Here is a 26,490-nt window from a genome sequence, read left to right as displayed (position 1 = left end):
CAAAAATCAATCCCGAGTCAGATTCTGCCCCATATGTATATAGCTGATTATGTTTTTTTAGCTCTTATTTTTTGCCGGAGATAAATCGCTAATTGAATTGAAAAAAAAGATTTAAAACAAATCCAATTTCTTCAACTCTTTCAAAGTACATACAGAAAAATTCAAATATTTTGCTAAGCCATTTTTGCTGATTTTTTATTTTTCTTTTTTAGCCACATCACGTGTCAGCATATCATGTAATTAATTCTTATCACTTACTTAACTGTGAATTCATTATTAATGTCGAAAATAATTATTCAATCTGTGAATGGGTCAATTGTAGCATAACGAGTAGTATTCCTTTGAAGTTTGTTTATAGTAAAAGTGATTGCACTGACAATCATTTCGGCTATGAAAATATCAGCTTGAAAAATTTAGCCACACATACATACGTCCGTAATAAGTATAAATATATTTACGTATTTACGCTNAGTAGTATTCCTTTGAAGTTTGTTTATAGTAAAAGTGATTGCACTGACAACCGTTTCTGATATGGGAACATCAGCTTGCGTCCGTAATAAGTATAAATATATTTACATATTTACGCTGTACTTATACAATTGAAATTTGTAAAACGAGATGCATTGATAGCCATCGGTTCTTTACAAATTGTTTATAATAAATACATAGATTTTTTTTTTTTTTATTAATCATTTTAGTTTTATTTGCTTATGTGTTTAATCAAATAATCAATTCTATTGACGTTACGCGGCTAGACATTTAAGGCACATTGATGTTGTTGCTATTGCTCTTTATTGGATGTGGCTATAAATTATGCGCAAGTCGCATGAGGAGCTTTCAGTTGATATCCGGCAGTGGCGCGTTCAACTATTCAATTCTAAAACATAATTAACCAGGCTAGTTACAAAACTGTTTATTGTATTTGTATTGACGCAACTAGGAGTAGATGTGAAAAATTTTTGTTTTTAAATCCAAGGAGCATCGTTTTTTCATTGAAAAAGTAAAGACTAAAATAAAAAATAATAATTTTTAACTCATCGGCGGTTTTTATGTTCATCTGAAAGTGAAATAATACGAAAGTGAATTAAAATCTTCGAGGAAAAATTTAATATAGTTAATTAAAAACACATAGCGAATTTAGCTTTTTTTCGAAAAAGATTAAGTCAATAAAAGGAATGCAGTTCCAGCTTCGAGTTAGGTAAGTTAAAAAACCCTATTCGTATACGTTCAAAGTGTATGAACTCGAAATATATTTTGGGGGCTCGTAACCATGTTAACCTCGTAAACTTACTTAATTTTGTATGGAATATCGAATTATTTACGTGGTTTACGCGGTTATGAGGAATTTACGCGTTTCCATGAATGGGTATTCGCGGGTTTTCGCGGTAATCTACCAAGCTTACATGTATGGTATATACATACATATGTACATTGCCGGAAAAGTGTTGGCAAAGAGAATTTTTTTGCAATGAATGCAACAACTTTTATTTAAACTGTTTTCCGCTAAAAAATATAGTTCATATTATAATAAAAAACATAAAAATATAATTTCTAAAATTTGTGCAAACCTCAGAAATGTTCAATAAATTTGCATAAAGATTTGCAAGTTTTTAATCAGATTTTTTTTAGAATTTTTTCGGGTATGCAGTTTTGTATTCCATTAAATTTTAGTTCAATAAAGTTCAAGTTCAAAACAGCTGAGACTTACCGTTGACTTTAGACAACCTTTTTAGGTATTTTCTTCAATTTCGAAAGTACTTTGAATGGTAAAAATGTGCGCGTGAAGTTGTAAATACTTACAGCTTGAATTTTGGGTACTTAAATTTAATGGGCTACAGATCTGCATACTCGAAAAAAGTTTGTATTGAAAATTTTGAAAATCTGTATGCCAATTTATTGAACTTTCATGAGTTTTGCAAAAATGAAATAAATTATATTTTTATGATTTATCTTGGATCGCGGTAAGGAATGGATACAGTGGTATATAAAACTCGGCAAAAGTTAAGAAGGATATCATGATTTTCTGTAATTAGCGAGTTTTTGTTATGGCGTGCTTCACTCTTTCTAAACTTGTCATATTCTTTGGCAATTTTCGGATCAATTTGCTGTTCTTCATGACGGATATTCTATTCCCACCATATCCCTAGTTTGCGTAAGCCTTAAAAAAAACACTAATTTTGCTTATATAGAAATAACTTCCAGTTTTCTTTGTATTTTGTGGAAAAAATTCTTCACACTATGTGCCAATTTGGCTCATACAAATAGAGTTTGCCTTTAAAGTGGTTTTACTCCTTATTCACGTAGCCTGCCAACAATAATTAGAAAATACTCTCTATCTCTCAACAAAATAAGGTAGCAAAATTAAGGTTTAATAAAATTGAATCTTCTTATTAAGTAGTTCAGCGATTGCAATTGTGCTACGCTTTTAACAAACCAGTGACCAACTCTGCTGTCTCGTCAGCGCTTTTAAGTGAAAATACAGTCATGCTATGCATCGAGACTCCATCGTCAACCTTTTTGACGTTTGACAATTGTCTGTTCTAATACGAAATTTTGATGCTACCTCGTTCAGCCAGACTGCCGTTCTCTGATCCTTGCGGCCCAAAACGAGCATACCTGGTGTAAGGTATACACCGTAGAATGCCAACGGAAGCGTAAAAAAATTTAACGGTAGATTACAGCCACTTAGAATTGGCACTTTATTACGCTGAAATTGAGTGAGCTACAAAACTGCATACTCAAACAAATTCTAAAAAAGTTTAAAAGTTGAAGATTTTGGTGAAAATTTGTCGAGTTTGCCTAAATTTAGTAAAACTTCAAATCATTACTTGATATGCCATTTGATGCATAATATTTCTATTAAAACTTAACGAAAAAAATTTATTACGCAAAACATTGCAAATATTAAAAAATTAACAGTAAGTGAAAATCTATCAAACGAATCGTATTTTCATTAATACGCGGCTATCCCGGTTTCAGAAAAACTGCGTCGACAAAATATGTATAGTCAAAAGAAGAAGAGGAGTAAATAACTCAATTATGTCTTAAGTTGACTCACGTGATGCTCAAGGTATTCTAATAGGGTCCCTGTTACTTATCGAGTTCGGATTTTTTCTCTTCATACAAATTTTTCAATATAAAGACGATCTCAATGCATATTTTATAAATAAGTTAAAAATATCCAAAATTCTTCAAACAAAATTTAATAACCACAAACCTTTGTGCGGCAATAAGAATTCAGTTCCATCTCAATCAAATACAAAATTAGGTAACCTACCATCGGGTTGTTGGAATAAATCGTTTAGTGCCAACGAAAAGGCTAAGTACATTTCGGAATCTCAGCGACAGGAAGGATACTGTATATATCAAAAGAGTTGGTTAACCAAGTAAACCTAATAAATACATATGTATGTATGCATAATGTTAGCATCTTCCTTGCAAAAAATTCGACTAATCCGGGATGACTCCGGGAGCAATCGCAAAGGAACATGCGACTAATACCACTTTTGATCTCATTATATGGAATAAACTGTTCGTTTTTGTTCGAGCATGTCCTATGAAGAGACTAATTGTTCCCCTTTATATCTGAACGCATATAAAAAGCGACTAGTCACGTTAAAAAAATAAAAAAAATAAAAATAAATAAAATGTGCGCCAGCTACAATTTGAACCGGAATTCTCAGTTTTTTAAGCGAATACTCTCTCTATGTGCCAACGCCGCACATGAAGTTTAATTGAATATGTGCGTACATATCATTAAATCGTTAATAGGACCCGTTAGAGAAGAGACGGGGACTTATTGATCTCCAATTGTACCCGTATGAGACAAGTTGCGACTAATTAATGAGAGATTAGTCGCAAACTTTTTTGCAGGGTTTATACATATATCTTTCTTACTTGCAAATTTTAGTAATATTTTAATTGCATTCACTCTTTTACAGTTTCTACGCAGCATTTATGCTATTAATCTCCCAACTGGTAGTGGCACAAGTACCATTTCCGCGCAGTTGTCCAGCNACTAATTAATGAGAGATTAGTCGCAAACTTTTTTGCAGGGTTTATACATACATCTTTCTTACTTGCAAATTTTAGTAATATTTTAATTGCATTCACTCTTTTACAGTTTCTACGCAGCATGTTTGCTGTTAATCGCCCAACTGACAGTGGCTCAAGTACCATTTCCGCGCAGTTGTCCAGAGGTGAAAGTGCCCACGGATTTTAATGCTGATGCTGTAAGTAAATTACATACATACATACATGCATATCTTCAAATAAAAAACAAGAAATAATTTCAAAAAAAATTTTTTNATACATACATGCATATCTTCAAATAAAAAACAAGAAATAATTTCAAAAAATTTTTTATCTTTTCAGTACATGGGCACCTGGTATGAATATGCCAAATATCCGCATATCTTTGAAATCGCTAAACGTTGCATGTCTGCGCGTTACAGCAGTAAAGGCAACAACACAATTGGTGTATTGAATACATCGATTAATACAATGTGAGTATGAGAACTCGATTTTGTTTAAAATTTTTGGAATGTAGGTTCAAACAAATTGAAAAATTATGGTAGAGGCTTTTAAAAAATAGTATTTTTTGTAATGATGGTTTTTACTTATATTTAGCAAAATGTTACGAAAATGATCTTCAATTGCGATTAGTATTTTACGATTTATTCTCTTTTTGTCAAATGTTCTTTTAGTAAAAGTTTATTTCATTTTAATATTTTAGCACTGGTCACATAACAAATACTACAGGTGTTGCCCGTTTGCTTGCCCCATCGCAGATAAATGTGCTCTTTAGCAAATTTCGTAAGTATTCTCTACAATTTATAAGTAACGTGAGAGAGTGGTTATATAAAACAGGAAAATTTCTAAAAAATTTTTATCATTTCAAGATATATTTTTTTATTTTTTTGTTTAGTAAATTTTTTTTCAATTATCCTTACAAATTCAAGCCTTGATCCAGTACTCCACGAACTATCAGGTGTTTACGCGAACTTGCAGGAAGTTACAGAAAAAATGTTGCCGTACTCCAAAATCCTGTAAATGAGAACAATTTTTGGAGAGTTGTGTAGAGAATGAAGTTGCAAGATTTTACCCGAACTTTTTCTTCTAGTCAAATCATGAAAATTGTAAAGCGATCAGCTGTTGAACAAAAGTAAACAAAAATTATGCGTTGTCAAGTTTTGTCGAATTTTCTCATATTTTTTTTTTTTTAATTTCAATCACTAATAGCGCCCCTATATATTTTTTTTTTAATTTTAAAATTTTCGGCGATTTTTTTTTGATAAAGAGCCAAATAAGGAGGTGCCATACCAAATTTTAATGTTTGTATTTTAACAACCACTCTAGTACATATACACGCATACATACATATGAGCACATTTATAAATTTAAATACTTGTTAACAAATTTGTTCTTAATTTTCAGCCAATTCCGTTGATATACCAAACTACATCGTGCTTGGAACTGATTACAAGTCGTATAGTGTGGTCTACAGTTGTACAAACATCACCGCATTCGCACATACAAGTAAGTTGATAAATATAAAAAAAAGAATTATAATCCAATACTCAAACAATCTTGTTTTTAAATTTTGTGTTAAAAAATCTGTAGTTTTTAATTTTAGAGGTCTTTTATGTATGTACATTGCCCATTTAAAAAGTGATTANTGTTAAAAAATCTGTAGTTTTTAATTTTAGAGGTCTTTTATGTATGTACACATGTATTGAAAAAAGAAATCGGCCATTTAAAAAGTGATTGATATTGGTATAATAGTAGCCTTGTACATCCAGAATATAAGTTTCAGGTTAGATTCTAAGTTTCTACCTCAGATACCTTCGACAGTATAATTTTCCATTTACATATATATCGAGTAGAAGATCGACCTACCTCGGCTGCCAGTTCAAAAACGCCCTATCTCAGGAAACTTTCAAAATTTTTTGAAAAACACCCTATCTCAGAATTCAATTTCATCGCATCCAAACAATTCTTTTGAAATCTTGGGAAGTGCAAATCCTCTCGAAGTAAACTTACAAACTTTTTTTGGTTTACCTAGCCTAGTGAATAACAATGCTTTTATGACGCAGTGGGTCTAAATTAAGCAAATGCGAAATTTGTATTTTGACATTTTTATTCTTTTTTTTTCATAAACACCTAGCACCTGCACGCGATTCCTACAATAACAAAACCTAATTAACAAAGGAACGACAGCCTGTTAGACAATAGACATCAAATCCGTTAATCGCTCTAATTATGGTGCTGAAAAACAAAATTATTATGCAATCCCTAAAACAATTATGCTCGTCGCAAATACATAAATTAAAGCGTGCCATAATTAATTTGAGCCATACGCGATTAATGGTACTCATACAATACAATATAAATACAAATATATACATACTTACATACGTAAACACGAATGGTTTGAGCCGACTCACATATCTACATACTCATTTGTATACAAATCCATAATTGATACAAAGTGATGATAAAGCGGCGATCCGTTGCATTAGTTAACTCTTCCGCATTCCCTTTTCTGTCCTCTCACGCAATTCGGTTGCTTGTTATCGAAAACAGTAGAAAACATAAAAATTTAACTTTCTGAAAAAAACCTCCTAAAGGGACACAATTGAAAATGGGGAAAAGCTGATGATTTTGTGAAACGTAGCTGTTTCGCATATAATATATTTACATTAGGGCGCAACACTCTCACTACAAAAAAATAAAAAATCCGGTACTGTTTTTCCATCGAAATTATAATATTTGCTATATTTTGAGACTTCCGCTTTATTTTGAAAAAATATTTAAATTTATTTGACCGATTTAAAATTTGCATACAAAAAAAAATGTCATTTATTTGATTCCGTTGATAAAACTTTTAAATATTTTTGTGCAGACGTTTTTAACGGTAAACTCTTCTATCATTGGAAAAACTGTCTTGAAAAACTTGTTTTATATAAAAAACTAAATTTTCCGAAGCGGATGTCTTAGCATACAATTATTTTATTATTTCGAAGGAAACCCAGTACTGGATTTTTTTTTTGTATGGCAGGGATGCACCCTAATGCACAAATTATATGTATAAAATTGCAANATTTTTTTTTTGTATGGCGAGGGATGCACCCTAATGCACAAATTATATGTATAAAATTACATATATTTGGAATTTATAAGAAACCCCGAGAGGGTGTCATGGATAAACTTCTGCGAGTACGTGAGATGCATATTAAGAAAATTTTTCCCTAGGAATATGTTCTTGGGTATACGAAGGCCGCGGCAAGAAATTTGGAGATGAGCAGCGAGCACCTATAATAACTCCTTGCCTCTCATTTTCGAGTAATATTTAGCGAGTGAGAATCAGCATGAAATCTGAGAGCATCATTGAGATAAAATTATTCATCTCATGTATACCCCGGGGAATTCAGACACAAAATCTTCCACAATTTCTTTTACTCACCCTTGGAAGATAAGTTGAGCTTCACATTATAAATAGGGCTCCTTGTCCTAAATTAGCAAGCCTACTCTGGTTCGGCGTCGAAATCGATATCGACTCACTTCTATTGATCGCGAAGAAGCGCCAGTGAATTCATTTACAGATCGATAAAAATTTTCAAAAATTGCTTTTTAATTCCCCTTAACTATGTATTTATGCCCTAATGACTCTTATTTCTAAATTTTAACAATTTTTATTCACATTTTCCACTTTTAGAACTACTTTGGATAATGACCCGTGAACGTAAGCCTTCACCTGAAGCTGTGAGTACAGCTAAGAAAATCATGGAGGACAATAATTTACCACAATCGTTCCTGCTGATCGCTGATCAAGAAAATTGCCCAGAGGTGTATCCCAGTTATGGCGTGAATATACATTTTGGTGGTGATAACTCTAACACCAACAACAATGCTAATCAAATCAACAAAACCACCAACAACCAAGCGGAGGCAGCCGACGATGTTATTTCCGTATTAAAGCCCATAGTTGCTACAGCCACAAGCACCCAAAGTCCCACTCCAGCTGACATAGATGAATTGGATAACACAGCGGAGACGGCGGCCAATGTTATTGAAATGGCATGAGAGTTGTTTAGGCGCATTTGGCAGCGCATCGTCGACATGGTGTCGTGGTTCTTTGCTTTGGCTTAAACGAGCTCTATGACCATTTATACAAATACTTTTATCACGAGCCTTTTAACGGCTTTTATTATAGCACTAAGTTTTTATGCGAGTATTATTTAGATTGTATTAAGTAGTTTTAAGTACCTGATTAAATAAAAAGCATAATTTTTCAAAGAGCTGTTTTTAGAAGTATTGCACAATGCAGCTGTCTTTAGGGCTAAATGGGCATCTAAGCTTTCCAAAGACGTGTGTACATTAAACCGGACACCTTACAAGGGGAAAAAAGTGCGCCGTTCACTCCTGAGTATAAAATATTTTTGCTAAACAATTTCGTATTTACTATTTGTTTGGCCGCTCTTATGGGTCGGACGCCTTTTTATATTTTTTTGGAATCGCGCACTGTTTACCATTAGCCGCTTAGTAATAGCCAAAAAAATATATGTTGTGCTTGGTTTTCATTAGGTCAAAACTAGAGATGGACACGGGACTAAATATTAGCCGCCGAAATCGAGATGTGGGCCTTCGAAGTTCGAAATTGGACCTGTGGTAAAAAATTATTCTTATCTTTTGTATGTAAACAACTAAAACGGTATATAACTTTTTTGGTGCAAACTTATTTTACAGGTGCTATAATGGATAGGGGGTCAGATGTTCAAAAAATTAAAAACTTTATATATCAAAAAGTTTACTTTTTGCTGGAATTAGAATTTTTTGTTAAATTTTGTTTTGCAAACAATTTTCAATAAAGAAAATGTCTGCATTTTTAAAAAGATTTACCATTTTTTTGACAAAAAACCGCGGTCGAAAAAAATTCTTTTACACATTGGTTACCAGTAACCATAGCAATAACGCGATGGAATTGGAACAAAATACTTACAAAAAATGTTACACTGGTACACTGAGGAATTTCGCCCCATACATATAACTACACAGGGCTTATGCTACAAGAAATTAATTAATATTCGAAAACACAAGCTCCCAATTAACGTTTTTGATAGCGTCATAAGCCTTTACATCAGATCGAAACAACGGATAATGACGTTACGTGCAACAGTTGATTTATATAATTTTTATAAATTTTTTTTTAGCTTGGCATAATTTACAAATAAAAGTAATTAAAAGAACATTTGTTTGTTACGTTATCTCTATGACACTTGTAAGGCAGCAGTCTAATTTGCTTTCCTAAACAAATATTACCTAATATTCGCGAACACGAATGCATTTGGATGTATTCAAAATAAACTACGATAAGGAAACAGGTGTTAAATCTTTTATATTTTTGTATGTACCACCCCTCTTTGATAAGACCTTTTGTTGACTTGTTTCTTCTCACAAGTTACTCATACGTAATGACGAACCCTAAGGCAGCGGACCCTATAGGAAAGATTTTCATTAACAATTATTTTATTAGCAAAAAGTTTTAGTAAACGATAGATCGAGCAAGATGATTTTTTTTTTATTTTCTTACCATTTTATATATTATTATTATTATTTCCTACATATGTGTTTATGTATGGGAGTACATGGAATGAAAAGTTAAAATCTAAATTCTTGCAAATTCCTGTCAAGCCCCACAAATTAGTAAAAGTTCCGAATAAATACGGTAAGTCAAGAAAAATATTACATAGACCAGCAAAATTTTGAAGTTGTCCAAGGAAAGTCCCACAAAATCTCGAAAAACTTTCGAAAATTCGCAAAAGAAATATTTAAAAGAAAGTGTCGAAGTGTAGTGAAAAACTGTGGTAAATAATGAGATCCTAAAAAAATTTGACAGTTCGAATAACTCGAAAAAAAAATCTCAAAAATAAAAAAACTTGATCTCGAAAAAATCACAAAATTTTACCGTAAACCAAAACGAAAATTTCGAGGAGTTTTGAAGATATTTCCACAAATACCAAAAAAAAACACGAAAAATCTTAAAAAATAGGGAAATCACGAAGTTTATGGTTAAAATCTTAAAAATTACGTTCACCCAAACAAGACTGGAAAAATATCGAAAGAAACCAGAAAAATCTCGAGCGAATGCTATAAAATCCTGAAAAAGTTCCGAACACTATCGAGTAATAATTGAGAATAAAAATAATGAAAATGTTTGAAAAATTATGGGAAAATATTGAAGCCCATAAAAATCCATGACTGTCCCGAATAAAACCAGAAAGTGACGAAGAATTTCTAATAAACTAGAAAAGCCTCGAAAACAAGCCAAGAAAGAAATCCATAAAATTTTGTTGCTTTGGATATTCTTTTATAAATAAAACAAAAATATGTAATACCCAAATTAAACAAATAAAAAATGCCCGAAAAACTTTGCCTACAAAACGGAAAGCAAAAATTAGATGGCTTAATAACGAAATGCTAACCTGAAGCTAATCTAAGTGTAGCTTCGAAAAACCAAGTTTTCGAAATTACCATCATGCCACCCCGACGTTACATTACGGTTTCCTACAGGCATGCTACCCACTAATTAGCCCTCTTGCTACATAAGTGTTAAAAATTAATATTGAACTGTGAAAATGCGACAAAGCGACAATAACTTGTAATAAGTATGGAACTATCAAAACAAAAGTAAGCGACAAAATGATCACAGATATGCTTGTAAATATTGACATTACACTAAGCTTTAGATAAAGCAATTGTTCGCGAGCCAGTGTGAGTGAGTATACGTACATATGTAGATATATCTTTTTTTATTTAGTATGTGGCGTATAATTACCGGCAAAACAAAAAAAAAAAACACAAAACCGGTTACGACGCTTTGCTATAAAACCGCGACTCACCCGATCGCTAACATTGCTACTTGGCACGCTGAATTCGTTGGAAGTTCTTAGTGAGTTCTTAAAGACCGGTTGAGTTTTGTTTTCAAAAAATACACAAAGTTAAAACTAAATCCGTACCAAGATGCAGAAGCAACAATTGAACCTGTAAGTTTCACAAATATTTAAGATGAAGCACATAAATAACTGTTTGTTGTTATTTTCAATATTTACATTTTTTTTTAATAATTTTGTATCCTTCTAGCGCCTGCTTGTCAGTCATTTTGCTAGCATCCACCCAAATGGTGGCCAGTCAGGTTTTCAATTTGGGCCGTTGCCCCCGCACTATCACCACGGTGCAAGACTTTGATGCATCTAAAGTAAGTAGTGCTCGCATAAAGAAATAATATGTGCATTAGGGTGGTCCTTAAAATCAATTGATGATTTTTCTTCAATCTCACCTCTTAATCGGTAATAACATGATCACAGATATCACATATAAATTTTGGTCCCGATTGGAGACGACTAAGGCTTGTCGCCCAGATTCCTCTATAGAGACTCAAAAAATTAAAATTAATTTTTTTTTCTTCTAATTCCCAAAATTGATACTACCATAGTCGAAGACATAACATACGTATAAATTTTGGTCCCGATTGGTCGCTTAAGACATGTTGAAAAGGTGTCAGAGGCTAAATGCTTCCAAGGCCTCAAAAAATTAAAAATATTTTTTTTTTTTTTTTTTTTTTTTTATGGTAGTATCGGTTTTGGGTAGCCATAGAGGAATCTGAGCTTTTCACCCTGTGCGACAGGCCTTAACCGTCTCCAATCGGTACTAAAATTTATATGTGATATCTTCGACTACAACGGCATCGATCGACTTAGGGGTTGAGGCTTAGGCAATCTGATTTAAAAATTTACTTTCTACATATACGGACCACCCTAATGTACATATAGCTATGTACGTATGCACTGAGAGTTCAAGAGCAGGGTAATTAAGGAAGAGGTAAAGTAAGAGCGCGTCCAAAATCGTTTTCACAGACGGTTAAGGTGGCAATTGGGGAGAGTAGGAACAAATTAATGTAACAAATGTTTGTAAAAAGGGATGCCACGCAAAATTTTTAAAGGACTTGATATACATTTTTTTTAATTCATACATATGTACATATTTTTCATCTTCCTCCTATAATGTCAATAAGAACTTGATAGTTGGAAGCATTTCCGATAATGTTCCTTGGGTTGCCATGTTGAAAATCCAATTCATTTAGTTTTCGGATATTAAATTTTTTACAAAAACATTTATTTCCACCTTCCTCTTATATAGCTTACAAAGCAGACATTTTTTGTTTTAGGGTTGCCATATTGTTTATTTTTAAATTAGTTTTAACTTTGGGTAAATACTAAATATTTTTGCAAATACCGTTGTTTTCTACTCATTTCTAGTTAATAAAGAAAAAGTTTGACACTTTAAAGGTATTTCCTGTAATTCCGTCAGGGTTGCCACACTGTTTTAATTCCTTGGATATATGAGACATTTTTTTCCAAAAATCTATTTTTCACCTTCCTTCTATATGGGCAATAAAGTAAGAAATTATTCCTGGAGTTGCCACATTTTTTTAAATTTTTTAATTTTCGACTATAAATTATATTTTTGTGTCAAATACGTATTTTTCCCCTTCCTATAATAAATATATTTTTTAAGCTATAATATTGATATTTTGAAATTATTTCCTTTGAAAAAATCTGTATACTTTACAAATACTATGATATTAACTAATAGTTTTTAATATTGAGAGAGGGAGTAATTAAACAAAAATATTTTGAAGGCGCTGCGAAGCACGCGGGGTATTTGCTAGTTGAAGATATGATTTGCTATTAAAGATTTCATTGGACATCCGTATTATAACATTTAGCTTTACTTTATCAATTTTTCAAATAGGTGGCAGCTCGCTTTGAAAATATTTTCGACCGTAAATTTCCTTAAACTGCTTTAGTTTGATACCTGTATTGTAATATTAAATTTATTCTATCATTTTAAGTGAATACACTTTTTAAACAGGTGGCACACTCCTCAAAAATATTTTGGTCAGCTAACTTTGCTAAATTTATTTAATTTAGTACCCGTATTGCAATTTTTAATATACCGTAGCAAATCAATTAAATTAAAATGTTTGAACAGGTGGCAACCTTCTACAAGAATATTTTCGGCATTCAGTTCAATTCACAAACGGGCCGGCAGTAAACATTCTAAAAAGTATTGATTTGGTTTCTGTTGCTCAAATAAAGACCTCGGATTGATTTTTCTTTTATATATTTATGGCCTTATCCATAAATTATTCTAAATTAATAAATTGTGTCTTTACAGTACCTGGGTCTTTGGAATGAATATGCCAAATATCCTTTCATCTTTGAAGCCGGCGGTAGATGTATCCAAGCTCAGTATGGTGCTTTAGCTGGCGACCAGGTTTCGGTGCTCAACACACAAACTACGAAACTGTAAGTTGATTCAGCTGTTTTCAGTTCTTCTTCACTTAAGTGTTCTTAATTGTTTGGTTGCTCTTTTTTTGCAAAGAAATGTAAGGCAATCAATTGAAGGAATCGCAACAGTCGAAGGACCTGGCAAACTCTCCGTTCGCTTCAATGGCTTAGCCGGTGAGTATAAATAATATTTGTAGTAGTCTAAATGCGATTATAATAATGTCGAATTGCCATTATACCGGATTTCGACTGTGCTTTAAACGACAAAGAAATACTGACAAAGTTGCGCATTAAATTAATATTTTATAACATTTCTTAAATGACACGTATCTAATGCCTAGTGGTAATTCATCACTGCAATTTTTGTTATTCAATGCCCAGTGGAAATCCGACATTATGTTTTTTTTTACTACTAATCGATGATGCTTCTTATTTGAAAAAAAGGAGAAAGAAATATGATAGACTCTCTAACTGTTTCCTACGTCTTTTTGTACTCCTTCCAGCTCTTTCCGGTGATTCTCCTTATTGGGTTTTATCTACCGATTATACTACTTATGCCGTCGTTTACAGCTGCACAAACTTGGGAATTGCACATACAAGTAAGTCGATTATGTTTTACGAGCATAGGTATACATTTCTGATCTTTCGTTGCTCAGAAAACAATATGAAGAAGCAACAGTAATTAATAAGTTAAAGGCAATAGGACGCAACAGCTTTCAAAGAATGTGCTGCTATGTATGTACCTTTCTATATTCCTCTCAACACATGATTTGGCAACTATAGCCAAATATTATAACTACAACCAAATCATGTTTTGGGAAAAACATTTTAGTCGACATAACTAAACTCTTTTCACAGTGTATTTTGTGTTTACTTAATATTTCAATGCCTACGATGGTTGCTACTATTCGGCGTCATTTATTGAATTTAGCAGGATCTATTTGTTCGTCATTCTTTAGTCAAATTGAGACTCCTTGATCCCTTTTAAACTGATTAGTTTCACTTTCGAGTATCCGAAGAGGCTATGTCAGTGACATCACGTCAGATTTAGATTTAAATATGCTCATGCCTTCGTCAATTCATTAGCTCTCTCATTGGCTTTGATGTTTGTATGTCCAGAAACGCAGGTAATATAGAATGTTATTGACTTAGACAATATGGTGAATTCCACTTTTCATTTTTCGAACGCTTAGAATTGGGAACCGGGACCGACTTCTTCAGAGTAGATCCACTCTCTCACGGTAGTCGATTTTGGATCCATCGGTGTAGCGAAGTATCTAGTCCCCCACAGCACTGGCACTGTGGGTCTGACGGCTAATTTCATAGCCACTTCTTTCAGATGCGATTGGCAGAGATACATATGTATAACCATAGTTGTATAGCGCCATCTTTGAGAGGGAGAATATATTACGTATGCGGTCCTACTCTTTGGCTTCGAGTTATCAAAGAGATACAAAATAGGTTGATGATGGGTGTAAGGGTGGTGTAGAGATGGTAGACGTACTTAGTATCGGCGGTTTATTCGCCCTATTCGGTGAAGCCGGCTGCAGGGCCTACAATAGGCAATTTTCAACGAATCCTAACCCTTGCCTTATCTATCCTACCTAGAGTACTTAGTGTACCTATGTATATTCAGTCTGAGCCATTAAATATCACGTATGGCTTTCAGTTTTTGTATTTATAGCAGTCAGACCGACTAGTAATGTATATACTCGTACTTATGTATGTTAGATGTCATGGATTAAGCCCATTTTTCTGACACATGAAAGAACAAAAAAGAAACATGCATAGCTTTAGTAAATTCCAACAAAATCGCATGGCTGTGTGGCATAATCATCTCTACACTTAAAATATGTCAATTCCTTATAAATGACAAACTTGTGTTGCAGAAAGATTTCACTTATTTTTCACGTATTTCTACTGCGAACTAAGTATGTACGTATCGTCGATGTTTTTGCAAAACCGCTTAAATCGCTTTAGTGGCAATTTGTTAAATATTATAGTGATTTCGAAATAAAAAACAGGGGTATACCTTTTCTAGATACGGAACAATCCTAGGGGTTGAGAGCATTAAAATTCGGAATTCACTTTTTCGCGTGCATTTTTGTGCCACCCTAGTGTACATACACACTTATGCAATTAAATATGTATGCAAACGCTTTTTACAACGCATATTCTAGCATTGCATAGATACATATAATACATACATACATATAATTATTGTCTTGGCATAAATATTGCTATATTTAGAAATAAACAAAGTCTTACTTGAGGATAGATATCGAGCCCTAACCGCCAAAATAACGTAATCGACAGTTTTTTCAAAATTTTCTTTTTGATGCAGAAATGCATCTAGATGCTCTAGCAATATTTCTGCATCAAAAAGAAAATTTCGAAAAAAATGTCGCTTACGTTATTTTGGCGGTTAGGGCTCGATATGACATTTGTATAGTTTTTAAATTTAAAGGTAGTTTCAAGTAGTCATTGTCTTGGTGGAGTAATGATTAAATGAATATTATTCTAATTCGTAAAACTTTGCTTTTCCTTTTTTTTACAGAGGTTGTCTGGATCCTTACACGCGATCGCATTCCATCTCCAGCAGTCGTTAAAAAGGCAGAAGATGCAATTGTCGCGCAAAATTTGCCGTTGAGTCCCTTGGAAATAACCGATCAATTGGATTGCGAATAAATAATTTGAAGCGATACAAATTTGGCATATTTCGAATAGGAAAACCAGACGCGGAATAACGAAAAACATGTTGGCTTAGTAAAAATCTATAGATAAATGTGTAAATATTGTTGACTATAAAATATAGCGTAAATATACTTGAAAAAAGCTTTGCAAAAACTCTATTTTTTATAACGGAGGACATTCGAATCCTAGGGGATTACACTACTAGCTTCGCCTTTTTTGAAATTCATAATTTAATATTTCGTAACTTTAAATTAAATAAACCGATGCAAAATTCTTTGTTATCACAGACAGGGTTGCCACTGACCAAAAAAAAAAATATTTACCATTCACTTGAAAAAAATCTACCGAACCTGGAAAACTTCTAGCAATAACTTTTTTTTTTAAATAAAACAACACTTTTTTTTAAGTTTTTTTAATAAAAACTATAGTTTTGTTATTTTTTAGTTATTTCAGTAAGAATTCTGTGGGATCGTCGGTTCTAATCCTATCAGACTTCTTGATGAGGAAATGTGGTGATTTCCGAAATAGCTATCACTTCTACAATTTTTTCAAATTATTGTTGCTTTTCCACAATAAGTTTTTCATTAAAACCGGAATTTAGAAAATGAAATTTTACTACATAAATACATTTTAACATTTAATTTCGCTCAGGTATTTATTTTAACAATTTTTACACTTTTTTGAAAACTACTTAGGCCGGGACATGAAAAATTTCGTAGGCCGTAAAATAAAAATTTTAGCCAACTTTTACAAATCCTTCGAGTGTTTTTATTACTGAATGGGTATACTTTCAGAAAATGTTAACAAAGTTCTGACTGGGATAGGCTTCAGTGGATATTCTAAACCCAAAATCAAATTTTACCAAATAGAAGTTATCTATCATTTTTAAACTGCACTGACAAAATATTAAAAATTTTACTTAGACACTTAAAACCCATTGGAACTTGAAGCGCTCTGTGCAAAAATGTTTTCCCTTTGCTCTGTGTCTTATTTTTCTGATTAGCCATATCACGTGTCAGAATGTCACGTAATTGATTTTTATCACTTATTTAACTGTAAATTCATTAATAATGTCGAAAATAATTATTCAATCTGTGAATGGGTCAATTGTAGCATAACGAGTAGTATTCCTTTGAAGTTTGTTTATAGTAAAAGCGATTGCACTGACAATCATTTCGGTTATGGAAATATCAGCTTGAAAAATTTAGCCACACATACGTCCGTAATAAGTATAAATATATTTACGTATTTACGCTGGTACTTATACAATAGAAATTTGTAAAACGAGATGCATTGATAGCCATCGGTTCTTTACAAATTGTTTATAATAAATACATAGATTTTTTTTTTATTAATCATTTTCGTTTTATTTTATTATGTATTTAATCAAATAATCAATTCTATTGACGTTACGCGGCTAGACATTTAAGGCACATTGATGTTGTTGCTATTGCTCTTTATTGAATGTGGCTATAAATTATGCGCAAGTCGCATGAGGAGCTTTTAGTTGATATCCGGCAGTGGCGCGTTCAACTATTCAATTCTAAAACATAATTAACCAAGCTAGTTACAGAACTGTTTATTGTATTTGTATTGACGAAACTAGGAGTAGATGTGAAAAATTTTTGTTTTTAAATCCAAGGAGCATCGGTTTTACAGTGAAAAAAAAAATAGTGTATTAAGCGAAAAGATTAATGAAAATTAAAGGCTCAAACAAATATCATACATAAGTCAACCGGCCTTGTTTTTGTGCATCTCAAAGTGAAATAAAACGAAGAGTACTAAAAAAAATTGGAAGACAAATTGAAATAATTGAACAAAATGCATATCAAGTTCCAACTAAGGTAATTTAAAAAGTCACTTATCCAACAAGTTCTTAAAAAGTGTTAGGAATCAAAATGCATGACCTTTTAGAATGTATGCTAAAAGGCGGAGAGGAATCCATACAGCAGAAAATCGTCAGAAGGTGAACTGAATCCCGAAATTTATTTTATAGTTATATTAGGTTTGAGAAGGTTAGGTGCAATAGGTATCATTTATGGGACACTCTGAAAAAAAGTTACCTAAAATCAACGCGATTTTCTAGCAACTTTAAAGTTGCTTTTTGTCATACTAAAATTGAGTGGACTATAAAACTGCATACTTAGAATTTTTTCTAAAAGATCTGAATAGAAACTTGCAAATAAGTGTGCAAAATTTATTGAATTTTCCTGAGTTTTGCAAAAAGTTTGAGATTTTATGATTATGTTTTTTAGTGTAAAATGAACTATATTTTTATAAAAAATTATCGAAATTAAATTAGAATAAAAAACTTTCGCATATATGGCGAAAAATTCACTGTGCCAATACTTTTCCCGACTACTGGTGACATGAAATGTGCTTAACCATATATTATGGTCTGACCAACCACAAAGTATTTTGTACGTAGGACTACCCAAACAAAGTTATTGGATATACCAAAGGAGTTACAGTGTTTATTAAATACCAAAATAACAATCAAGGTTTGTTGCATAAATGAATTACTGGTATTTTTTTTTTATTTATTTATATGTCAATTTAAAGAATAATAAAATCGTATAAATCCTAGTTGTTGTTATTACAGGGGCCACTTAGCCCTGCCTAGATCGGTTTATCCCTCAATAGTTGTCGTGAGAGTCAACTGACAGGAGCCATACGAAGCCTGTTAGTTGAGTCTCACGAAGTATGCCATCCAACTGGATCTGTCCTTAGGAAGAGGGGCGTGTGTGGAGTCGTGAGGTGACTCTCTGCATGCCGGGCACTTATTGGTCACATGTGCATTTATCCTACTAAGATTGGAGTTCAGCCTGCTGCAGTAGCCAGAGCATCGTAGAGCTATAATGATGCGAGTCTCCCGAGTCTTCCGAGGTTCATGAAGCTCTGCCTCGTCTACGTCAGGTGGCTGTGTTCTCAAAACAGCATTCACAGGTCGGGAGGTTGTGTAAGTCGAGTTCGGACGTTGTCTTATGAACCTCTGGACTTCGTCTGTGAGTTTGTTGAGATGCCTTCTGACGTTCCTAGACGAGGGCTCTGTGGCAAGCTGGAGGGTTTTCGGATGCCCAAGGCTTTGTCTTTGTAGCCGGACGGCGACCACACGGGCGCTGAATAGTTTTGGATGTGTAACACATCTTCATTGAATGTGAATTCCTAAACATATCTACATGCATATCTTTTACTTATTAGTCTTAATATTTTTAGTTTCTGCGCAGCATTTATGCTATTAATCTCCCAACTGGTAGTGGCACAAGTACCATTTCCGCGCAGTTGTCCAGCGGTGAAAGTGCCCACAGATTTTAATGCTGATGCGGTAAGTAAATTACATGCATGCATACATGCATATCTTCAAATAAAAAACAAGAAATAATTAAAAAAAAAATGTTTATCTTTTCAGTACATGGGCACCTGGTATGAATATGCCAAATATCCGCATATCTTTGAAATCGCTAAACGTTGCATGTCTGCGCGTTACAGCAGTAAAGGCAACAACACAATTGGTGTATTGAATACATCGATTAATACAATGTGAGTACGAGAACTTGATTTTGTTTAAAAGTTTTGGAATGTAAGGTCCAAACAAATTGAAAAATATTGGTAGAGGCTTTTAAAAAATAGTATTTTTTGTAATGATGGTTTTTACTTATATATATTTAGCAAAACGTTAAGAAAATTATCTTCAATTGCGATTAGTATTTTATGATTGATTTTCTTTTTGCCAAATTTTCTTTTAATAAAAGTTGATTTCATTTTAATAATTTAGCACCGGTCACATAACAAATACCACAGGTGTTGCCCGTATGCTTGCTCCATCGCAAATAAATGTGCTCTTCAGCAAATTTCGTAAGTATTTTTCATAATTTATATTATAAAAGAAAGGCAAAATTTACAAAATTGGTTAATAAATAAGTAGTTGGGCACAAATGTTGTTGCATATAAAATATCTAATGATTTATTGTGCATTAGATCGTACCATAAAAAGTACGCCTTAGTCTAAAGTACTTTTTCAAGGCAATTCAGATCGTTTTTTTTTTGGCCAATTTTTTTGATCGTGTTTCAACATTTTTCATCATATCTTCGATAGGTACGGTCGGATGTTAAAGTATAATATGCGGGTTTCTGGTCACTAGAAAAAATTGTTTGTTCCGCTCTTGTGCTTACCCTCCATATCTCAGTCCTAAACGCGCTGACGTACCACCCTAATGTCACTTAATTAAAACTCGCCAAAAATCATTAAACTTTTATCAATAAAGTATTTCGATACCTGGCAGCCCTAATACGAAGGCAGTTTTAAATTATTTTTGTTTCGGCTTAACTTGGGGGTCGCCTTTTTTCTAGTACTGTCCCAGCATATCTCAATCATTAAACTTTTGCTAAGGAAGTAGTTTGATCATTCCAGTACAACTATTTGAAATAATATTTATTGCTGAATTTATTTGTCACCGAAAAATGTAAAAAGGCAACCTCTAGGTTTGGGAAAAAATTTTTATTTGCAAAAATATTTTTGATTTAGAGGTGTACGTAGAACTGTTTTTTTTTTGTTTTCTTATAAGTTGGTACGGACTTATGTACACATATTTAGACTTGTGAAACTTATAAAAGCATTAATATTTCAATTTGACTTTAACACCTGATTTTTGATTGTATTTGTAGCCAATTCCGTTGATATACCAAACTACATCGTACTTGGAACTGATTACAAGTCATACAGTGTGGTCTACAGTTGTACAAACATCACCGCATTTGCGCACACAAGTAAGTTGATAAAATAAAAAAAAAAAAATACATATTGTTACCTTAATATAGAAAGGTCCTATCTAACATTTATGTTCCTTAATGGAGTGATGAAAATCCTCACTAAAAAATTTAGTTCGTTTGCTCCAAATTTATTTAAAACCCTGTATTTTATTGAATACTGTAACTAATTTCATAGTGTAGGAGCTACAAAAATGGATTTTGAACGAAGAGAAATTAAGGCGTTTCTATGTATATTATGATAACGTTACCCTTTTGATTCTCAGTATGTACAGTTTTCCTTTTGTTTGTTCATCATTCATTAATTTTTTATAGAAATTTAGCATATTCTAGGTGGAAGTCCGATTTTAAAATTTTACACAAATGTAAAAAGTTACACATAATACCCTTGTGTACAAACAAGTGCGTTCGGGTATAAAAAAAACATGCCAACATAGAGAGGGGTGCTATCCTAATGACCCGCAGTGCATAAGTTAATATTTTTCGAAAAATTTCGGATATACAGTCCATTCAAACAAAGAAAAATAACAATAGCTGTTTAGACAAAAGAAATCAAATCCGTTATTTGCTCCAATTATGGTGCTGAAAAAAAAAATTATTATGCAATCCATAAAACAATTATGCTCGTCGCAAATACATAAATTAAAGCGTGCCATAATTCTAGATAGTCTAGTACAAATATATAAATACCTACTTGCATACGTTAACACGAATGGTTTGAGCCGACTCACATATCTACATACTGATGTGTATACATACACATCCATATGTATGTGCCAATGTAATTGATACAAAGTGATGATAACGCGGCGATCCGTCGCTTTTGGCAACTCTTCCGCATTCCCTTTTCTGTCCATGCACGCTATTCGGTTGTTTGTACAGTAGAAAGCATACGAATTGAACTTTTTGAATGAACTCAATTCAGAAGTTATGCCGAGCTTGCAACAATTTTTAGAAACGATGTTCTTAAGAATACTCTTTCAAGAGGACGCGATAAAAAGTGGGTAGTGGATGTGATGATGTGAAAGGTAGCTTTTTCCAATATACATATATGACCATTAGGGTGGAAAAAAAATGCATGGGAAATAGTAAAGTTTTGTGTTTTTTTATTTTTAAATCAAAAAATATTTGGAGGTCGCTCAAAGCGCGCAAAATTGTCTATGTATTTTATATGGGGGAAACAACTTTTCGCAAAATTGGCATAAAATTCTGGAAAATCATAATTTTTTGATCGGAAAACTCTACTTCTCTTCAGAAGAGTACCAGTAATAGTACTCAATTGTTTATTTTACTATTTTTTAATGCTAAGGATTTTTTATTGCATTTTTTGTGGCTTTTGGGGGTCTTATAAAAATAGTTAGTAACAAAAAATGCTTAAATAAACCATTAGATATTGTTGTCTGAAGTCTCTTCAATAAATAGAAACAAAGTGTTCTGCCCAAAAAGTTTTAATTTTCAAGAATTCTATACCATTTCTACCAAAACTATTATTTAATTTAAATTCCGACTTTACTTTTTTTTTTTAACGCCCTAATGTATACAAAAATGTATATAAACTTAGCGAAACAACGTGATGAAAGAAATGCCGCATATACCCATGAATTTGCCGTTTTTTCCGCTAATTAATTGTGTAAAAAATAATTTTGTCAAAGATAAAAGGCTGGGCTTTGTATCCGAATTTGCCGTTCCAAAATAAGCTAGTTTACTTTTGAAAAAAATAATAAAAACTTTCGGAAACATTTTTTTAAATGTTCATTAATTTTTAGAACAAAAGATGATTGTGTTTTTATGAGCAGCTGTTTTTCATGGCAGCATACACTCGAAGGTTTGACATTGCCTGCCGAGGGGCCGATCGCTATCAGAAAAAAATATTTTGTTTTTTTTTTGCATTCTGCTGTTGGGTTGAATTGGGCTTGAACTCAGGCCCTGCAGAATAATGGTAGCGCGCACTGCCAGCCACCGCTTAATTTAGTGGCCAATGTTTTTTTTAAGTGCTTTTTATTTACTCATAACTCTACTAAATTAGCTATTCTTTCTAAATATTACGATACTTTTAATCAGATATGCAAATACTTTTCACTTTCAGAACTACTTTGGATAATGACCCGCGAACGTAAGCCTTCACCTGAAGCTGTGAGTACAGCTAAGAAAATCATGGAGGACAATAATTTACCACAATCGTTCCTGCTGATCGCCGATCAAGAAAATTGCCCAGAGGTGTATCCCAGTTATGGCGTGAATATACATTTTGGTGGTGATAACTCTAACACCAACAACAATGCTAATCAAATCAACAAAACCACCAACAACCAAGCGGAGGCAGCCGACGATGTTATTTCCGTATTAAAGCCCATAGTTGCTACAGCCACAAGCACCCAAAGTCCCACTCCAGCTGACATAGATGAATTGGATAACACAGCGGAGACGGCGGCCAATGTTATTGAAATGGCATGAGAGTTGTTTAGGCGCATTTGGCAGCGCATCGTCGACATGGTGTCGTGGTTCTTTGCTTTGGCTTAAATGAGGTTTTTGACTTTTTATACTAATATTTTTATCGCGATCCTTTTTACGCCTTCTTGAGGTTGATATTTTATTGGACTAAGTAAAGAGAGTATTATTTAGATTGTATTTAGTAGTGTTAGGTATCGTTTAATAAAACAAAAACATAATTTTTGAAGTCGTTTTTTCGAATTTATGCACAACTGAATCTGCCTATTTTTAGTTGTATTTGTGCGAAGACGCAAGTTTGGTGAAACACAATTTCGGAAAAACTAATTTTGTATAGATTAAACTAGTACTAGCCTGGACCAAGCAGGTCTGGCCTATGCCCGATAGGAAATAACAGTTAAGTCTAGGCTGCGCGCGGACATAAGCCAGATCACTTTGACCCAGGCCATACCGGTTTGTACTATACGTAGAGTGTAGGTAGAAATAGTTTCGCTTAGACAAGACTAGTTTGTTCGAAACTGGGGTTCGACTGTAACATATACATAATCTCGGATTATGAAGGAAAAAATGTGTCTTCGAAAATATTATGGTGAAGGCCAACTGATACTAGTCGCAGTATAAATTTACAGCAAATATAAAAACCTCCCAAAATGTCTACTCAAACAGTGAGTCTTATCTTTATAACTTTATTACTACGTCTTGGAAATCGTTTGAGAAGTTTGTAGCCTACCTATAAATTCGGTCCGTTTTCAACTAAGTATATAAACCTCACATTGAACGTACTTGAATGAAGTAAAACTTTTTGCCAAAATACCTGAACAAATCACGACGTACAATATCCAACCAGGCATTCCAATTGCCCAACAAAAAATAGCCATACGATATGTTATACTTAACTTGACAATTAGAAACTTTTACCCATACTGTGGCCAAAACAGCTGGTTTAATGACGTTTATGGTTAAATGAAAGCCATTCAATCTGACTCAAGCTAAACTTTGCTGAACTCAACTGAAATAAATTGGCGAGAAACTAAGATTTTTGTCTTGCTAAAATGTCTGCGTACACTTATGTATGTATGTATGAGTGCAAATGACATTACATATTGTGTACCGAAAATATTCGGCTTAGAACTGCCTGATTAAACGAATGCTAAAGTGTTTTACCTGTGTCCAGTGCCAATGATGCGACTTTTTTCAAATAGCCTACTAAAGAGAAAATTCTAGAAAGGTTTTAAAAATTTTCTGCAAAATTATTCTGGGCACCTTTCGCTTCAAAAAATCAGAAGTTAGTTCGAAAAATTTAGTTGCACACTGTTAAGAGCTGCGTGAAAGCAAAACTTCTTGATGAAACAACTTCGCTTGGTCTTTTCGATCAAGACACGTCAAGCAGCTCGAGCTTACATACGTATGTGTTTGATAACTAACTAAATACATACATACACTGCCGGCAAAAAGTATTGGCACAGCATATATTTCGCAATATATGCATAAATTTTTTATAAATATATGGTTCATTCTACAACAAAAAAAAAATAAAAATATAATTCCTAAACTTTGTGCAAAACTCCCGAAAATTCAGCCAATTTTAAACTTTTTAATCAGATTTTTTAGATTTTGTTTTGCGTATGCAGTTTTGTTACACATTAAATTCTAGAGAAATAAACTGCAAGTTCGGAGTTAGCAAAAATCGCATTGATTTTTTTATTGAAGGTGTTTTGCATTTTTTCCATACAAAGTATTTTCGAAAAAAAATTTTTTTGTATGGAAGAGACTGCGTAAAAAAAAGCCCAAAAATCAACGGTGATTCCTAGCTACTTAAAACTTATACTTTGTTATAATAAAATTCATTGGGCTACAAACCTGCATACACAAAATCTAATGGAGCTGATTAAAAAGTTGAAAATTTGCATGAAAATTAACTGAATTTTCGTGAGTTTTGCACAAAGTTTAGGAATTATATTTTAATGCTTTTGTTGTAGATGGAACCATATTTTTATAAAAATCTGGCGGAAAAATATTAGAAAAAAATTAATGCATACCTTGTGAAAAATTTGTCGTGCCAATACTTTTTGCCGGCAGTGTACACGTACTTTGGAGCTTTGCAGCTTATATGTGTGTTCTTAATGTTAATTTCACGCTGATTCTCTGGGCGACTACACAAAAATGGATTTGACCGCTTAATGGGAAATCATTAATTAGTTTAGTTTTCCCAATAACTTCAGTGATTGGGGTTGGTTTATGTGGTGGCGGATTGAGAAGCACCTATATATATACTGATGCCCGCAACTTAATTTCAACTTGACCACAGGGGCTGGGATTGAATGTACAAGTATGTACATAGATGAAATTTAATGAATGCGAAAAGGAAAATGAGACTAACTGCAGTTGCAAGAGTTGGAGCAGCAAAGAAGTGAAATGCATGTGTGCGTCCGGGGACGTTCGATGAGATTAAAAATCACCAAAGCTCAATTAATGTGCCGCACAAGTAGTCGGGAAACTTGTTAATGTAACGCTTGTTTTTGTTATTTTTTTACGTTTTCGGTAGGATATTTTTTGGTTTGTTAATATTGATGTTATTTTCCCAACACACATAAACATGCGAATAAGTTCATAGCCTAGAACGTACCGAGCATGCTTTGTATAATAAGGAGGTAACCAATTTTATTTAACCTTTATTATTTTTAGCAAGAAATACGTAATATCTTTTGCTTTTTTCCCGAGAAAAATCCAAAACAATGTCGAATAGTCAGAAAAGTTCCCCAAAGAACCCGAAAAATAAAACAGCTGTTATTATGAATAAATCCAGATTTTCCTCAAGCGTTACATTAGTTCCCAAAAATATATCAGAAAGCGTACATAAATGACCGAAAACTCCCCAAAAATCAAATGCGAAGATTCCCGAAATATTCCGAAACGCCATGAAAATTCCGAATGAATTCCTTTAAGTCCCAAAAGAATGGAAAAAGTGTCTAGGAAATGATACACTATAGTTCACAAACTTACAAAAGTTTCAGAAAGACTCAAAAAAATACAAAAATAAGTCACCAAGAATTCCGACAGACCTCGCAAATTCCTAATAAATCTCGAAAACTTAAATACGAATATTTTTCTTCCTTTAATTTTTTTTATTACTTTTTGATTGATTTTCTTTTCTTTCTATTTCTTTTAATTTGTTCTATGTTATTTTATTTCATTTCATTTCATTTCATTTCATTTCATTTCATTTCAT

The 26,490-nt window shown here is 33.0% G+C and overlaps 2 protein-coding genes across 3 annotated transcripts; both read left to right on the top strand.

Moving 5' to 3' along the window:
• The first annotated feature begins 864 nt into the window (after positions 1-864).
• Positions 865-23,487, top strand: LOC108368525 (apolipoprotein D-like). Of its 2 annotated transcripts, none has more exons than XM_017623371.1 (6): positions 865-1,198; positions 4,124-4,232; positions 4,375-4,505; positions 4,736-4,815; positions 5,437-5,538; positions 22,900-23,487. In XM_017623371.1, the coding sequence occupies exons 1-6, from the start codon at positions 1,176-1,178 to the stop codon at positions 23,265-23,267; spliced, it is 813 nt and encodes a 270-aa protein (XP_017478860.1). In that variant the 5' UTR covers positions 865-1,175; the 3' UTR covers positions 23,268-23,487. The 2 variants fall into 2 exon arrangements, with proteins under 2 accessions (XP_017478860.1, XP_017478859.1); XM_017623370.1 differs by lacking the exon at positions 22,900-23,487 and adding an exon at positions 7,718-8,278.
• On the top strand, positions 10,914-16,199 carry LOC108368526 (apolipoprotein D-like). The gene is made up of 6 exons (XM_017623372.1): positions 10,914-11,045; positions 11,143-11,257; positions 13,240-13,370; positions 13,447-13,526; positions 13,856-13,951; positions 15,910-16,199. Exons 1-6 carry the CDS (start codon positions 11,023-11,025, stop codon positions 16,038-16,040), a joined length of 576 nt encoding a protein of 191 aa, XP_017478861.1. The 5' UTR covers positions 10,914-11,022; the 3' UTR covers positions 16,041-16,199.
• Positions 23,488-26,490: the final 3,003 nt, after the last annotated feature.

The sequence above is a fragment of the Rhagoletis zephyria genome, unplaced genomic scaffold, assembly GCF_001687245.7.
Source record: "Rhagoletis zephyria isolate East Lansing unplaced genomic scaffold, Rhagoletis_zephyria_1.1 Rzeph_scaffold_03167, whole genome shotgun sequence".
In the NCBI taxonomy this organism is placed as follows: Eukaryota; Metazoa; Arthropoda; class Insecta; order Diptera; family Tephritidae; genus Rhagoletis; species Rhagoletis zephyria.
Note: the sequence above shows the minus strand (reverse complement) of the source record. Positions and strands in the feature narration are given on the sequence as shown.